At 37.4% G+C, this 16,642-nt stretch overlaps 2 protein-coding genes across 2 annotated transcripts in view; both read right to left on the bottom strand.

Moving 5' to 3' along the window:
- The window catches only part of rims3 (regulating synaptic membrane exocytosis 3), a 50,640-nt gene extending 42,666 nt beyond the window's left edge, over nucleotides 1–7,974 (bottom strand). The window contains exon 1 of the mRNA XM_039681259.2: nucleotides 7,771–7,974. The gene's annotated coding sequence lies outside the window, so the exon portion shown is untranslated. The remainder of the gene's footprint in view (nucleotides 1–7,770) is intronic.
- Nucleotides 7,975–12,435: 4,461 nt separating this feature from the next.
- On the bottom strand, nucleotides 12,436–16,609 carry LOC120485468 (serine/threonine-protein kinase pim-2). The gene is made up of 10 exons (XM_089123396.1): nucleotides 16,515–16,609; nucleotides 16,302–16,352; nucleotides 15,826–16,204; nucleotides 15,451–15,627; nucleotides 15,189–15,277; nucleotides 14,150–14,379; nucleotides 13,834–13,973; nucleotides 13,443–13,697; nucleotides 13,170–13,265; nucleotides 12,436–12,665 (listed from the first exon to the last, which is right to left on the bottom strand). The coding sequence occupies exons 1-6, from the start codon at nucleotides 16,575–16,577 to the stop codon at nucleotides 14,251–14,253; spliced, it is 888 nt and encodes a 295-aa protein (XP_088979522.1). The 5' UTR covers nucleotides 16,578–16,609; the 3' UTR covers nucleotides 12,436–12,665; nucleotides 13,170–13,265; nucleotides 13,443–13,697; nucleotides 13,834–13,973; nucleotides 14,150–14,250.
- Between the last annotated feature and the right edge of the window lie 33 nt (nucleotides 16,610–16,642).

The following is a 16,642-nucleotide window of genomic DNA, read 5'->3' as shown; positions in this document are numbered from 1 at the left end:
ACTGCGCACATTACTTAAAAATATACTCAGGCACTTAATTACTTGTGTATTTACTTATTGAATCGATATCGAAGCTAATAAGTCAATATTGAATCGAATCGAAATCGAATCGAATCGAAGCCTCAAGAATTGAAATCGAATCGAATTGTGAAATACCTAACAATACCCAGCCCTAATTGAAATGAAATAAAAATAGGCAATGTGTCGTGAAATTTCACGATAAAGTTTAGAATTAATTCATGTATTACTTAACATTAACTAACAATAAGCAATAGCCTACATTTGTTAAAGTATTTATTGATCTTTGATAACATTAGTTAAGACAAATCCAGTTCCTTTCTTTGTTCATGTAGTTCACAGTCTATTAACTAATGTAAAAAAATCCAATTATTGTTTTTAAATATGAACTAGTAAATGTTGAAAGTGAACATTAAAATGCAGTAGACATTTTGTTCATGTTACCCAGCCAAATTTGATGGCTTTACACATAAAATAAGCTATCAAAATCTTGAAAAAATGAGCTGTATTCTCTGCTCTCAAACGCGGGGGGCGTGTCCACTAACTGCGCTGAAACCACGCCCACTCGCGGGAAAACTGCCGACGGTGATATTAGGTGAAACTGCTTTCGGGACGGGAGGATGAAAGCCGAGGCGGGAGTTAGTCGGTTCGGCCCTGATCACCAGTAAAAGTGGATTATCAGTGAACCAGCCTCAGTGCGTCATCAAATAGGGGCGTGTCCACGAGCTAAGGGGCTCCAGTGCGTCATCGAGCCCTGTTTTAGCCCCGCCCAAAAAAATCCATAAAATAGCAATAGTGAAAATCTGTTTAACGGTCTAACTCCACATTTCAGTACTTCACAGTTCACAGTCTTTGTAATATGTTTAAGCAATACATTTATAACATGTTTAGAATTTTCTTTACCGGGACTTAAATGAAACCTTCTTGTAAAGTGTTACCAAAATATACAGTGTGTTCGTACCTACATCATTTAAAGCGAGTAACTTGAAATATTATAAACGTGTTTAAATCAACACTAAGATTTGCATTCTAAACAACAGAAATGATTAAAATTGGCACACATATTTTTCTCATGTGGCTTGGCTCTGTATATAAAGGCATTGAATGATCTGAGTGATGCTGACCTGATAAATGATTTAGAAGATGGTCTAAAAGAATGAGTGAGCTGACAAATAAAATCAGTCTACTCCAAGAGAAAAGGCCGCAGTACGACACATGTTTCGGCCTTAAGTTGGTGAATTAGAGCCGTGAATGGCTAATTTATGTGCAATCTTCTCTGTGAACAGCCTGCATGTTTGTTTTCTGCGCTCCCATTCTCTTTCTCTCTCTCCCCTTCCCCCTGTTCTCCACTCGTTGCTTTGATCTGTGCTTCCTCACATCAGCTGAAGTGTTTCTGGGTCTGTGGCAGTCGTCCCTCTTGGAAATGAATCAGCCTGCCTCCCTGAGTGATAATAATCATAATTTAGCGCTGGATCTGGACTAACACTCCTTTGAAATGAAAATGAAATGAAACGAAAGCAGGGTAAGTCTTTATCATAGTAATCAGATTGATTTAGGTGTGTGTACATGGGGTCTGACTGGCTATGGGAGAGATGAGCGAAGAACAATGGTCCGAAATGGGGAAGCACAGCCGATCAAAGAGACCCGTGGCCCTTTAGCTGCTTTGTCCGTTATCGTGACCTGAGCTCTAAACTGTGGGCGCTGATAACTACAGACGGATTAAGAGGGCACCTTTTATCAAACTTCTTACCGCACAGACTGTAGCATTCAGACAATGTGTGACTCTTTTGGGGTCAACTAGAGGTGATTGAAGTAGTTCCCATTTATTTACAGAGTCCTGAGAGGGCTTAATAGAGTAGGAACTTGTGGGTCACTGTACTCTCTCAATCACATTTTTTTTTTTCACAGACACACTGCCAATGCTGGTGCCAGACCCAATGGCTAATTTGGCCAATAGTTCCAAGGCAGAAAATAGCCCTTAAATCCCTTAAACTTGGTGGTTTTCAAACAAAACCGAGACAAGGTCACGAAACAAAACAAAATTTTTTTGTTGCGCTCTCAAGTTAGCTCTGAAGCTGCGTATTAGTAATAATAAGTTATTAATGGTAAGGAATTTTAGTTGTTACATAGTTTATTTAACAGCCATAAAGTTGTTGAATTAAGACTTTAAAACAGGTTGTCAAAACTAGTAGTAAAACTTGTAAACACAGACCATGATGCAGCATGTGTGTATATGTTTGGTAGCAGCCTAATCAATCATGTCAGTGTATACGGCTCTCAAACTTGTGTTTAAACACCTGAATGTAAAACTGGGGCATTCCTCAACTCTGTTTCTACTGGGGCACAGATCTCATGATGCACTTTGAAAAGTTTAACTTCTTTTAAAGGCACGATATATACAAATTTTGCATTAAAATATCCCAAAACCACTGGGACAGTTTGAGAATTTTTGTTGAAGTGTGTACTTCCATTCTACCAAATGTTTCCAACAATGTTTAGAAAAAAATAAATAATGTGAATCTAAGTGATCAAACACAACTATAACAGAGTTTACGTTTCGGGAGGAAAGAAGCGAGAACCGGCAAATGTTAAATGTAATATTAATCGTGATAGACATAAACAACGAAACAAAAGGAGAGGCAGCAGCCAACTGTTGCATATTAGCATAATTCACCTTTGAATAAGCCCCGCCCCCCTTAGTTACTGTTGCTACATCCGTCAAACTTCATCTGCGCTCTGCGTGGCTTAATGCTGAGACAGCTCTGAAATGTTATCAAACTTTTATGAAGCAGCAAATAAAGTGTCCGATAGAAGTGGGCAAAAAGGGCCTGCAATATGCGTTCGGAGGCTATATTCAAGACATACAGGTGAAACACAAGAAACAACAAGGCATCCAAATAGGCTAGAGGCAAAAGCATAACGTTACCGGTCACAGTCAAAAAATGAACCACCGCATTTCCTACTAATCGAGACGGAGGCTGGGACTAACAATATCAGGGAGCAACACTGTTCATGCAACGCTGGGTAGGTCTCTATTCACTTCTATAATCGTTATTACAAAGCAAACGGACTACACGAGTATAACGTTGAATTTATTTATTAGCAGCGTGTGCTAGTGTATCAACAACCGGTATGAGAACCGAAATCATAACCTAAAACATTATAAAACGGTCTAAATAACTAGTATAACTTCACAGTAAGGTTAGAAGCAAAAAAGATGTGCTTGTTGATGTTTGCGGGGTTTAACTGACTGAGGACGTCCATACAGTTTAATCCAAAGACGACACTTGTCAGGATTTGACTTCGGTTTTGGGAAGGGAAAAAACGGACACCCCCCTCCAACCTCTCTGGGAAACGCGTATCTGTGTTACAAATGCCCGAGGCACAACGTTTAACCATATTTTGGATAAAACTACGACGGTAATATCCTGCCGAGACCAAAAGTATGAGACGCCTGTGTTGAAAGTCAATGGAGTGCTGCGAAAAAGTGTCCGACCTCTGTGGGAGCTTGTTCTTGGCTGCGCTGTGATTGGTCAATCTACATTCTAGGGCGTGGCTTAGCCAAAGGCAAATTAAAAGTATCGTTTTTAACTATAGCCGCTCGTTCTGTTAAACTGTGCTGGTAACGACGAAACGTCCGACCATCGTTGGCTTCCAACATATTATAAATGTGACCAACCGCTAAGTGATTTTTTGGCTAATTGTGAAGCATAAACCTACATGGAAATCCATGCCGGTGTCAGATAACTTTTTTAAAAGAGTGTTAACAATTTTGGATGTAGAAAATTTAGAAGTAGCTCAAAGGTGAAGCTGATTCACAAAGATGACCCTCTCCAGGCAAGCTCAATCACCCTCAAAACAGCAGAGGAACCCAAATCTCAGAAAAGTGAAGAGGTCGTCATTAGTCACCGGAGAAAACGGGCCGGCCCATCCATCACTGGCCCATTAACCCACTTCTCTATCCAGGAATTTCTTAATTTGGACCTGTGCTCAACACATTATATCCTTACTGTTCTTTTTATGGGTTGGATGGATGAGATGAATTATATGGGGTGACGTTGACAAAAATGTCTTAGTTTAAAACCAAGACACTTCTGTCTTCACTGGAGAAGCAAAGATCATGATTTCTTGAGATGTTTTTTAACTAAAGCGTTGTTTGGTCATTAAAGGGGTGGTTGATTGCGATTTCAATTTTTTCATTTTAAACAGTGTGTGATGTTGCTGTTGGTGTATGAACAGTATCTGCAAAGTTGCAGCGCTGAAAGTTCAATGTAACCAGAGATATCGTCTTTTTAAAATCAGGAAGTATATAGCCTACAAAAACGACTCGATTGGGAATACAGCCGGGTTTTACAAGTTACTAATCCATTCATTTACATCAACCCTCCCTAGACAACAATCTCCAAGACAAATCACCTTCACCTCATCATTCGCCCATTGTCATCTAGTGTCTTTAAACCCTCATTTGTCTTGTGTTAACGTTTCATGGTGGTGTTTACTACTGATGATTCCTGGTGTTTATTAAATGTGAGTTCATTGGTCTTCTACGTCAAGCCTCTCTGTTTGGATTATCACATCAAGTCAGGGTGTGACAATTACGTTAGATTTTGATTGTAAATTATATATGGAACTATAGGCTATTCGATCTGGCTATGTGAGACTACTTTGAATTAAACTCTTTTCTTTGCCTGACACATTGACATTACAGTACAGAATGGCTCTTTGGGCATTATGCTGAATATTGTCTAAGCATTCATTTCATGTGTCACTGAACGGAAGAAAGACTCTCGGGAGCGCTCATAAACGTCACTCACATCCTTTTGATTTTCCTGGCAAAAACTTACCATAAAAGTCAGTCAACAACACATTAAAACTATTAATACATTAAAAACCGTACATATAGCCACTGTAGTAATGGTAAATGAAAACCATAATAATTTCATCCTCTTCTTCATCTCATTTTTATCCTGTTTTCGTAGTGAGTGAACTCTTCGTTTGGCTGAGGGTGAGTAGGAACATTCATGTTATTGCACAGCAGATTTACACTTGTCTATCTCTCACATTCTCACTTTCACACTGACTCTTGTTGCTCTCCATGTTTTATATAAGACTTGTACATCACTGCTTATTAAATCCATCTAAATTCACCCTGAAAATGCATGAGTAGGGAAATGATAGCGGGTTAGAGACGGATGCAGACAAAAAATAAGTGTGGCAGCTCTCAGCATAAGGGTTGCAGTCGACCGCAGAGTAGCTGCATATTTAATGTGCCCTTTGGTTGTGAGTTTAATCCTAGCGACTGATTCTGCAATTATTAGAGAATTATAGGGGCATGTTTACCTTTCACAGTAAGGAAACAAAGACATGATTTGTATTCATTGTGCACCAAAGTCTTCTGCACTTTATTATCATCATTGGTTCTATGAAGAGGTTCTTTATAGTGGAAAAAAAAGTTCTTCAGACTATTAAAATGTTAAGAAAACACACTAAGAAATAATATTGTTCTTTTAAGAACCGTTTGCGAACACAAAATGGTTCTTCAATGGCATCGCTAAGAACTCTTCCAGTTCTTAACCTCATAAAATAACCACTCTTTTTCTTAATGAGAAGAACATTTTAATAATCAAGAAATTTTTGCACTAAAGAACCACTTGTGGAATGAAAAGGTTCCATTGATGTTAACGGTTCTTCATTGAACTATCAATGCCATTAATGAACCATTTACTTTTAATAGTGTACGTCATGTATTGCAATTATATACTCTCAATTCAATAGTCCCTATAACTACACTCATTGTTAAGTAACTAATAGTCTATGTCCAAACTACTGTATAGATGCATTGGTCACAAGAACAACACACTAAATGTCTCAAAAGCATTTGCCAAACATGGACAAGTGCACTCGCTGAGAAGAGCAGAATTTGAACATCACGGCTCATTGACAAGAACAGAAAGACACTTAACAGGATGGTTACTAAACGCCACAGCCTTTACTTACATGGTTACATACAGCCTCAAAAAATATCAAAGAATCTAATCAGCACCTCTTTGAACCAACCTCAACAAAAACTATAAATCACAGATTTACTGCCATCAGGAGCCCGCTTGTTTCCAGTCCCGGCGTACAAAGAAGTATAACCTGGTATGAGAAGCACAAAATCTGGGCCCAGGAGCACTGGACGAAAAATAATGGTTTAGTTTTACCCCAGCAAAAGCCATGGGTTCCTTCAACACTGAATGCTTTTAGCTAGCTGTTGTATATGATGCATTATTTATTCTAGTTATTTTCACCTCCTGCACAAAACATGTGCTCTACTGTAAAATATGGATTAGAATTACAAAAACCAACATCGCTGACTTCACTAAAAAAATACCATGAACCATAACGATTCCTAAATTCGTCACCCTCCTGGGTTCAAACACTGCAAAAATGAACATGATCAATCATAATTGCTTTAACATTTAACATTTTCAACTTTTTTATAAGTTATACAAGATTCACATCATGTTACAATGAAATTTAAGTGGAAATGACTTAAACATCCAAGTTGATTGTACTAATTTAAGACAGCAACATTTTTTTTCTATAGTATAACTGCCTTTACCAGTGAATTCGAATGGCACAACTGCTTGTGATCGCACTTGCTAGGAAATCGCTCGCATTTCTTAATAGAGCCATCCCATAAAACTCAACATCGCCTTTGACCTAAAATCAGCATGTAGGCACCAAATAGTCTGACAGCTGTGAACAAACCTATTAATCGGATACTTTTACTGCCCTCTCAAATGGATGATACTTAAATCAGTGAAAGCTGTAATTGACTATTTTCCTGTCCTTATGGCCTTTCAGACACTTTATAGATTTATCAGTATCGATTTAAACATATCTCATGGGGATCACTGCTCCCGTGATATAGATACAGACAGCAACTTAAACCGATTCGCTGTCTATTGAGCTTTACGATCTGAACAATCAACCGATCCAGCGTAAATCAATCCCATTCATCAGTTAGGCTATTAGCTCAACCACTAAGAAACAGGTTCTGTTGTTAAATGTCAGTGCTGGAATTCTGTTGATCTTTCATAAAAAGCAGGTGCTATTTGTACTGATTCAGTGTTGTAAATATTTATTTAGAGCATGCCACAATTCCAGTACCTCCATGTAAAACTCTCAAGGATCCTGTTGTCTGTAAACATCTATATAAACATTGAACTGTCTATTTACTAATGTCTTTCAAAATATATATTTTACTGGCTGAATGAAGAATAAAAGGTTTGTGCAAGATTTTCAATGCACCATTTTGACTGATATTGGACATATATTATTATATTTCGAAGGTAGCATGCAATGTTTCTTCTATAAAGTAGCCTAAGTATACAGTGGAGGCAAACACACGGATAATAACCTCTCATAAAACTTAAATCGAATTCAAACTAAAAATATATGTGCTTAATAATAGCCTAATTAAAATTAAAAAGGCATGCAGCAAAGACATAATATAAATAATAGACCATAGAGGCCGGAGTGAAAATAAATGCAGCAAAAGATGCAATGCACAGAACATATCTGGTTCTCAAATTCAGTTTGCAATACAATTGTTTGAACAAATGCATTCAAACAAAACATTAACGATGCATGCATAATAGCTAGCTGCCAATGATGCTGTTGCCTTTGCAATGCAGCTTTACCCTATTAATAATAATTCAATGCATCATGTCATCTGCGCTCGCGGGAATATATTCAAACACTTACCGGTAAACAGCGAGTAGAAAGAGGCACGGGATCGTTTCGGGCACTCAGATAATGGTGTGTTTCTGTCGTGTCGTTGCAGATAATGTCATTGTTTAGTTTGTTTTATGTTCGCGTGCCAGTGTCTGGACGGTTCTTGCATCCACAGAAGAGCGCGACAGAGCAACTGACGAGCGAGCGGCGCGCTGCTGATCCAGCCTTCTCACAGCGAGCGCGTCTCCATGGTTACACACCTGATCCGCTGGTTCCTATTGGGGCAGGTGTGTAACCATGGAGACGCGCTAGCGGCGATGAGACTGGATAAAACTCTAGTCCACAGGCGCGAGTTACACGGCTTAATCAGCGCTTATTAGAATGTTAAATGAACTTACTTCTCATCATTCTCATCAACATCAGCCGGCACATCCTGACCAGACACACACAATTTCAGTACTCTTGTTTATCTTTTTTTTTTTTTGAACATGGCTAGTCCACAATTCTGGACCATAAAAAATCTCAATTGGGGCCCTATGGCCCTGTCCCAAAAGTCAGTTTTTGTGACCCGTTTTGTCAGGTTCTGTGGATGTCCGCACACCCAGTCCACGTGCAGCCCAATTTTTGTAAGCTTACAACACCGCATGTGCGAGTGACTTAAGCACTTAAAAAACAAAATCCCCTTAAAAAAAATGCATTTCCACCCTCACAGCCAAAGGAACGTGGAAAATGAAGTATACCCGGGCCTTAAAAGTGCTATGTGTAACTTTTTCAATCTACTAAAGCATAAAAATACCATAATATGGTTGCAGATATTTAGGAAACATGCGGAGTTCACATACTCGTTTCTCTGAAAAACTATTTTACAACTAGTTATTTGACTTTGAAATGTGCGTTTCGTGTTTGAATGTCTGTTTTTGTTTTGTTCACCCAATTTTCGACACTCGGGATGCCAGTTGGCAGGAAACAAAGCGTATTGCAGCCAACTAACAAACTGGGTCAGAGATGGCAGAGTCTACCCAAACAAAAAAGCCTCGGTATCCATCAAAAAATTTCTATGAATGAGAGCATATTAAAATGTGGATGAATCAACTCATGAACATAAGTCCCCTCGGCTTCATTGTCAAGTGGGCTCGTTCCTGTTGCATGTTGTCAAACTGGCAACCCGCGTTAGATGGGCTTGGCGAAAAAACGATCTCCGATATTTTGAATTTGGACTGCAGTACCTATTTCAACCACTAGCTGTCATTCGTACAGACTGCACCTTTAAGACCACAAGACCGTGACTTGGGCTGCATCGGAAATTGCATATATACTTCCATGCAATATAGCAGGCAAAAAACAGTATGTGATCCCTGGTCTGTTGAGGTTCCAAGCGTACCGTACCGATACTAAAATGTGACATAAAAACACTGCAGATCACTGATTCGCACAAGAAGAAAATATCAGATTTTCCATGGCATGAGAACGCACCATACGTCCAGATTACATTCATACTGCACCCATTCAAATACTATATAGAAAAAACTTTTTTAGTGGTCGTACTTGTTCAACATAACTTCAAGAGAGTATGTGATTTCGGATGCAGCCCAACTGTCCCATTTGTCATTTTAGGTTTTAGAAGGATGCACATTAAAAAGGTCATATGATATTTTATTCATTACAGAATTTTTATTTTTAATTTACCCGGTCTCTCTTGTAAAAGAGATTCTGAATCTCAATGGGATTTCCTGGTTAAATAAAGGTATAATATTAAATATTATAGTTACAGTAATTTCATTTTTAAATTTTCCTTATTAAAAAATGTGACAGTGTCATTTTAAGTCTTTGTATCCACAGCATCTTATACCATATTTTTTTTCCCCGTTTTGACTGCAACTAAAAAAAAAAAAAGACATTTTAATGAAATAAATAAGCAAAATTTATATAGCTATATATATTATGTTTAGTTTAATTTGGAATACTAAAATAACTCAAACTAAAAACTTTATATATTTAAAATAGAAACTAATAAACCTTGCAAACAAAATTACCAAAACTTTAACTAAAAAACAGAAAAAATAGTAAATTATATTGAATAGCTAACTAAAATATTTCAAGCTCCACCATTCAACCCTGTTCTAATTCTTGTCCAAATTTACAAAGATTTTTTTTAATTGATGAGGTTGTTCATTCAAGTGTTTAAGATCACAATATAAATAATTAATATTGAGCCCGAGCCTCATCTGGAGTGTTCTCTCTTTGCACAATACAATGTGGGATATGTCATGATGCTGGTACACAATTGGATTAAGAGGTTTATGGATTATAAAGATCTAAATGGGCTGACAAGGCAGTGATAGTCACCTGGAAAGTGAGTACTATTGGATTAATGGTGGCCCAGACGCTAACCTGTCAGAGAGAATAAAAGCAACAGCCTCTCTGCAGAGGTTCAGCCATGTTTGTCTTTGCTCCTGATATGAGGAATCGTTGTTGCTGACGTGGAGAGAGAACGATTCCTAATTTTGATTCTGCCACTCATTAACCTGGATTTTATACAGGTTTTCTTTATATATTATTTTAGCGACTGCCAGGAAAAACAATAAATCCAAATACCAGAATGATTGATATAGTGTACGAATTGCCAGTCCTGCACTTTCAAAGCAAGCATCTTCTCAAATGATATCAAGGACAGAAGGGAACACTTTGTGACCCTGAACATGAGAAATAGTTTGGGCATTAGACTACCAGCCTAATTGTTTCACCAGCAGAAGGTCAACATTGAGGACAAGCAGTAATTTAAAGGACCCTAAATATTGAAATGCATTTTGAAACATTTTTTTGTAAATGTTATATTCGGTTCTAATGGAGTTCATGGAGATATTCAGATTTATTTGCATGTTTAATATGAATAGACCACTGAGAATAATAGTTTTTATCGTGACTTCTGCATTCTGAATTAATGATGGCTGATGTGGTTTTTTCCAGAATACCCGTCGCAGATGTTTATGGAAATAGGATTAGGTAGGAAACAGTGATCGTTTCCTTGTTGCAGACCCTCTTTAAAAAGGGGCATCTGGTTGTATCATGATGAAATTCATGTTATAATTGTGCAGCTGTGTGGTTTTGCAATACTTCATAATGGCTCTGTTTTGTTCCTTATAAAAAAAAAAAAATCAGAAAAGCTGTGAACAAAAGTTTTCGTTTTGTTTTTTGACAAATCTGTTATGAGAAATCAGAATGCTGTGAACAAAAGTTTTTGTTTTGCTTTAGATAAATCAAATGCTGTTTTGCTTGAATTGGCTTTGATTTTTGTTTAGTTTTACTTGTTGTTTTTTTTAGAAATCGTTTATGAGAAATCAGAATGATGCAAACAAAAGCATTTTTGTTTGTTTTAATGTGCTTTGCTTTGATCAGCCCTGCGTTGCTCTTCATTTTGTTTTTAAAAACTAACCAGAGCTAACTGGCATCAAAATCAGTTATGAGATAATAATAAAAAAATCTCTTGTGGCCTAGTTAGAGTCATATTTGCTCTTTAACAACAGAATCACACACATGCGACAGCCTAATGTCTTATTAAGGTCGTGTTTTTGCATTATAATATTTTTGCATGCTGAATGCACTCTATGTCAGATAAAGATTGCAATGCATCAAACAGTCAAATAAAACCTTCCAGGCAAAACTGTTTGGATATCTTGTAACATGATTCAAAATTAGGTCAATCCTAACAGTGTTTTGCACACTCATTAAATGAACGTTAAAGACTATTTTTATACGCATGATTGACTATTCTGGAGGCAAACGCTTTGGAGAGACTTGCAAGACTTATGACTATGTAGTTTATTAGTGGTGAATGTTGCTGAATAGACCTGAATGTAGCATCTGCAGCATAAATGTAAGGTCAGCTAAATTCCACCCCCATTCAGCAGCAGTTCATCTTAAGCTGCTGTACAACAGTAAGAAATCTGAGCCAGACGCCACATATACCTCCTACACACAATCGATATAGCAATTATAAGTTGACAGGACCAAATTCAATATACACTAACACAGCATCTTTGTTAACAATCCCCCTGAACTGATTCAGCACCCTGCTTATCCCATGCAGCCAAAGCATCTCTTTCATTGTGGTCTGTCTGGTTTTCGTGAAATAGCGCCCTCAGCTGTCCATACACACCATTGTGAGTCAAATTACCTTCTTGTATTCAAATAATTGTTTGAATACTTGAATTTAATAGTAAATCTTTGAATATTTTTATTATTCTTAATTTTTATTTTAAACTTTGACCTACATTCATCTCTGTTCTCACAAGTGTATTAGGTTAATCCTTTCAGTTCTTTGAATCATTTTGTCCAGTCTACCTATTTCTTATTATAATTACCAGTGTCAGGTTGAGCTTTTTTACTTGAAGGGATAGTTCACCCAAAAATGTTTACTCAATGTTCGGGGATCGACTTATCAACTTATTTTCTATGATGACTCCTACCTGTATACACGAAGTGAACTTTATAAAGTATCTTCTTATTAAACAGTCTGTACAATTACAAAGTTCACAATGCTTCGTTTTGCATGTATGGACCCTTATTATGTTACTGTGTTAGTGTGGGGCTATTTTGAGCATTGTTGGTGGTATTAAGTACCGATTTCTTTTTACTTATTAAATGCCCCCATTACTAGCATTATACGCTTAACAGTATTTAGAGATAAACCTCTTTACATTCGATTATCATGAAAACAAATCTCAGAGAACGGTTGACTAGGTACTGATGTTTTATTAGACCAAAGGTTCATTTTGCGCCGGAGTTCTCCTTTAAAGAAGTCGTGTGACAAGATTTGGTGTTGGGCTTAAATGAAAGCCTAAAAGGTCCCCTTTCCAACCGTGTCCTTTGGGTTTTCGTTTTCTGGCTCAAACTGGCAGGCCCTGTCGTGGGGAGTGCGTTACTCACTGTAGACGAGATAATGCAGGATAGAATGATTGGAAAACTTTCTCTAATGATTAATCATGACCATCATCCTCTTAATGAAATATCTCAAGCTTATGCGAGTACCCCACAGCTCAAGATTAATTCATCCACGCTGTTACAAAGAGCGTTTTAGAAAATCTTTTTTTCCAACTGCAATTAGATTTTACAATCAGTGCTATATAAGATGATGCAGATGATGGTCATATATATATTCATGGTCATAATGCTTTGAAAAATTGATATTTGAGTACAAGACCTGTTGTTGTTGTGTTTTTATTTTATTTTTATTGTATTTATGTGCTGCTGTGACATAAATTTCCCCCCCTGGGGATTAATAAAGTAAATCAACTCAACTCAACTGGTTTGTCCCAACATTCTTTTTTTTTTTTTAAATCACTTGGCTCGGATGTTACTTTTTTTCTTCTTATTTCTTTGCATGATTTAAATTACAATTGATCATCTTTTTGTGATAAATGCAATCTTACCATGTGACCAGCCAGGCTCAGACTCCAAGAGACCACACAGTAGCTGGTTTAGGTTAACCTCTGTGTAAACATCAGGTGGGCAATACTCATCGGTGCCTAGAAAGAGATTTGTCTGATGTCTGAAATCCCATAGCATGTTTTCTCAGTAAAAATATCTAGTGTTATTTAAAGTAAATAATAAAAAAAAAATGCTGCCTTAAAAGTGAGATATCATACCAATTTAACTTGTCACAACTTAAGCGCCAAACAACAGGTTTGATTCATAATACATACCACAAAATCTTTCATAAGCAGATTCTTGCAGGAAACCCTCGCACCCGAAGTCAATCAGTCTGTGTTGATCAACAGGTTCTCTAACTTGATTTGCCTATGAAAAAGAGATAACAGGCTGACCAGGCTGGAAGAAATATCATTTGTTAGAAAATGACAATACCTCAAGACCATCCTCTAAGCGTTTCCCCTCATAAACAGAGCCGTATCCTCCCTCACCAAGCATTTTGCCGATTTCAGCCCGGCTCAGAATGTCGTCTGTTAAAAGATTAAAAGAAAAGGAGCATTGGTTTACGTTCTTGAAAAAATCGTAAATAACAAAATAATAATAATCGTTAAATAACGTCGTAAAAAATACTTTTACAAAATGAGTACATATAGAAATACGACTAACTACGTCTGCGGGAAGCTCGAACACAGAAGACCTGACAGCTGGTGAACAAAACACCCTCGACGAGCCGCAGAAATATGCGCATGCCCTTTTTTGCATATTCCGGAGGGAGGGTTGATGCAATTGTGTGTCTTCAATGTTTCCTTTTAAAAAAAAATATATATTATAAATGTGTTAAAAATTGTGGATTTTGATATAATGTATGATGGTTTGAATTTGTAACATAATGTAATTAATGGCACTCGGAAACGTATATAACTGAACATTATGCTAGTAAACAAAAAAAGATTACACATTTTTAAATGGTCATTTGATTTACCCTCAGCTTGTCTCCGATGCATCTTGGTCAGAGCTGCCGCTCCGATCACAGAAGGTGAAGAGACGGATGCTTCTCAAAACTATCCGTCCTCTTCTTCTTTTTCATCGGCCTCTCGTTTTCATCACCAACACAAAAATGCTGATGGGTTTCAGCCTCATCGTACAGCGGAGCACTGCGAGAACTTCGTTTTCTCTTCTGGCCAATGATAGAGGATGTCCGCTTGGTTTCATCTGTGTTTAAAGATATATGACATGCCCTGGAATTAAAATCTGATCATGACCTGAATCTAACTTCAACTGATTTTTTGATAAAATGTGTGACGGTGTGGATTTTTAACATATTGTAATGAATGACAATCTTTCTGAAAATGATGTAGACTTTATGACATACAGAAAACTTTTACACATTCTCAACTATTCGTAATATTTACCCTCTGCGTGTCTCTCACTAGTGGCTGCAGTGGTCTGATCCTCCACTTTCTGACCCTGACCTGAGCTGCTGCTCGGATGAAGATGAAGCTGCTCTCCAGAACTACTCTTCCTCTTCTGTCTCTCCTGACTATCACTTCCCTCACTAACAGGCTGCTGATATACAAACATTACACATAAGAGATTTGACCTTGATTTCTCCTGTATCACAATAAACTAAGAACATAAACAAATGGACAAAATGGTCTTCCAAATATTAATATACAGGTGAAACTCGAAAAATTTGAATATTGGGCAAAAGTTCATATATTTACGTAATTCAACTTAACAGGTGAAACTAATATATTAAAGAGACTCATTACAAGCAAAGTGAGACATTAATTTGTTATAATTTTGATCATGACATATGTCATGACATAATCATCAAAATTATAACAAATAAAGGTTTGAAATGTCGCACTTTGCATGCAATGAGTCTCTATAATATATTAGTTTCACCTTTGAACAGGTTTAAGTTGAATTACTGAATAAATGAACTTTTGCATGATATTATAATTTTTCGATTTTCAACCTGCAATTCAAATTCATTTGTAGCTTATTAGAGTCAGTACCTTAAACCATTTATGGAAAATGATTTTCCCCAAACCAATCCGCCGGCTTGGGTTTTCCTTCAGGAGGGATCGAATCAGGTGGCAGCATTCTGTGAAGAACGATGGAAGAGAGTCTGATTATTACCTTGAACTTTACACTGTCTTTCTATTAAACTATGCTATATCAAACAAAGCTTTGTGGTTTTTATGTTGCTTTTACTTCTTTGTTTCATTTGCTCTATTTTGATTTGATTTAGAATTACAATTGATCATCTTATATTACCGTTTGACAAGCCAGGCTCAGACCAGATGTCATCCTCAATCTTCTCCAGGTCTTCGGATTCTGGAACGCGTCCACACACTAGTTCGAATAAGAGCACTCCCAGAGACCACACAGTAGCTGGTTTAGCGTGGTACGTGCCCTCTGTGAAGAACTCAGGTGGGCAGTAAACCTTAGTGCCTAGAAAGAGATTTGTCTGATGAGTAAGCTTGAAATCTCATAGCATGTTTTATCTAGGTGATGATACCTATGATCACAATTTAGAGTGTTAAAAGTGAGATCAAATCCATGGCCAAACCAGGCATGAGGCTAGTGACAACATATTCGTCTAAATTTAACATTTTAAACTCTTTTCAAACCTTGATTTATTATACATACCACAGAAGACGTCATAGGCGGAGTCTTGCAGAAAAGACCCGCACCCGAAGTCAATCAGTTTGACCTCGAGTGTTTCTGTGTTGATCAACAGGTTCTCCAACTTGATGTCACTGTGGAAAACTCCACGTCGACAGGACATGTGAGCGGCCATTGCTGCCTGCGCCATGATACGCCGAGCCGTTTCCTCATTGAGGCTGTCTTCGTGATCCTCCAAAAAATCAAACAAATCTTTGCAGTGTGAGGGACGCTCCAAGACCATGATATATTGGTCAGGCTGATCCTGCCAGTCCACCAGCTCAATTATCTCTCGAACTTTGGGGCCCCTATTAACAAGTGTTAACAGGCCGACCTCTAATGGGAGGGGCGTAGGATGACCAGGCTGGAGGAAAGATCATTGTTAGTTAGAGGATTTTTATAATATTTAAGAATAAAATTTTTTTTTTACAGTTCTGGAAAAAAAAAATGTTCTCACTTACAATGTTGATGAATTCCATGCTCTCTGTCTTTTTGACAAATTTCACGGCCACCTGATCAACAAAACAAAACATTTAGCCCATTACAATTACATTTACAACATGTCAATTGCACCACACCACATAGTGAACATAATATACAATAAAAGGACTTGAAATGGATATGGTGAGACAAATGAATTTGCTAAATTGCTAAATGTAAGAAAATGACAATACCTCAAGGCCATCCTCTAAGCGTTTCCCCTCATAAACAGAGCCGTATCCTCCCTCACCAAGCATTTCACCGATTTCAAACCGGCTCAGAATGTCGTCTGTTAAAAGATTAATGGTTATAGTTGAGATTA

The sequence above is a fragment of the Pimephales promelas genome, chromosome 18 (genome assembly GCF_988280905.1).
Source record: "Pimephales promelas chromosome 18, fPimPro1.hap1.1, whole genome shotgun sequence".
NCBI classification, from domain to species: domain Eukaryota; kingdom Metazoa; phylum Chordata; class Actinopteri; order Cypriniformes; family Leuciscidae; genus Pimephales; species Pimephales promelas.
This window is presented reverse-complemented; position numbering and strand designations above follow the sequence as displayed.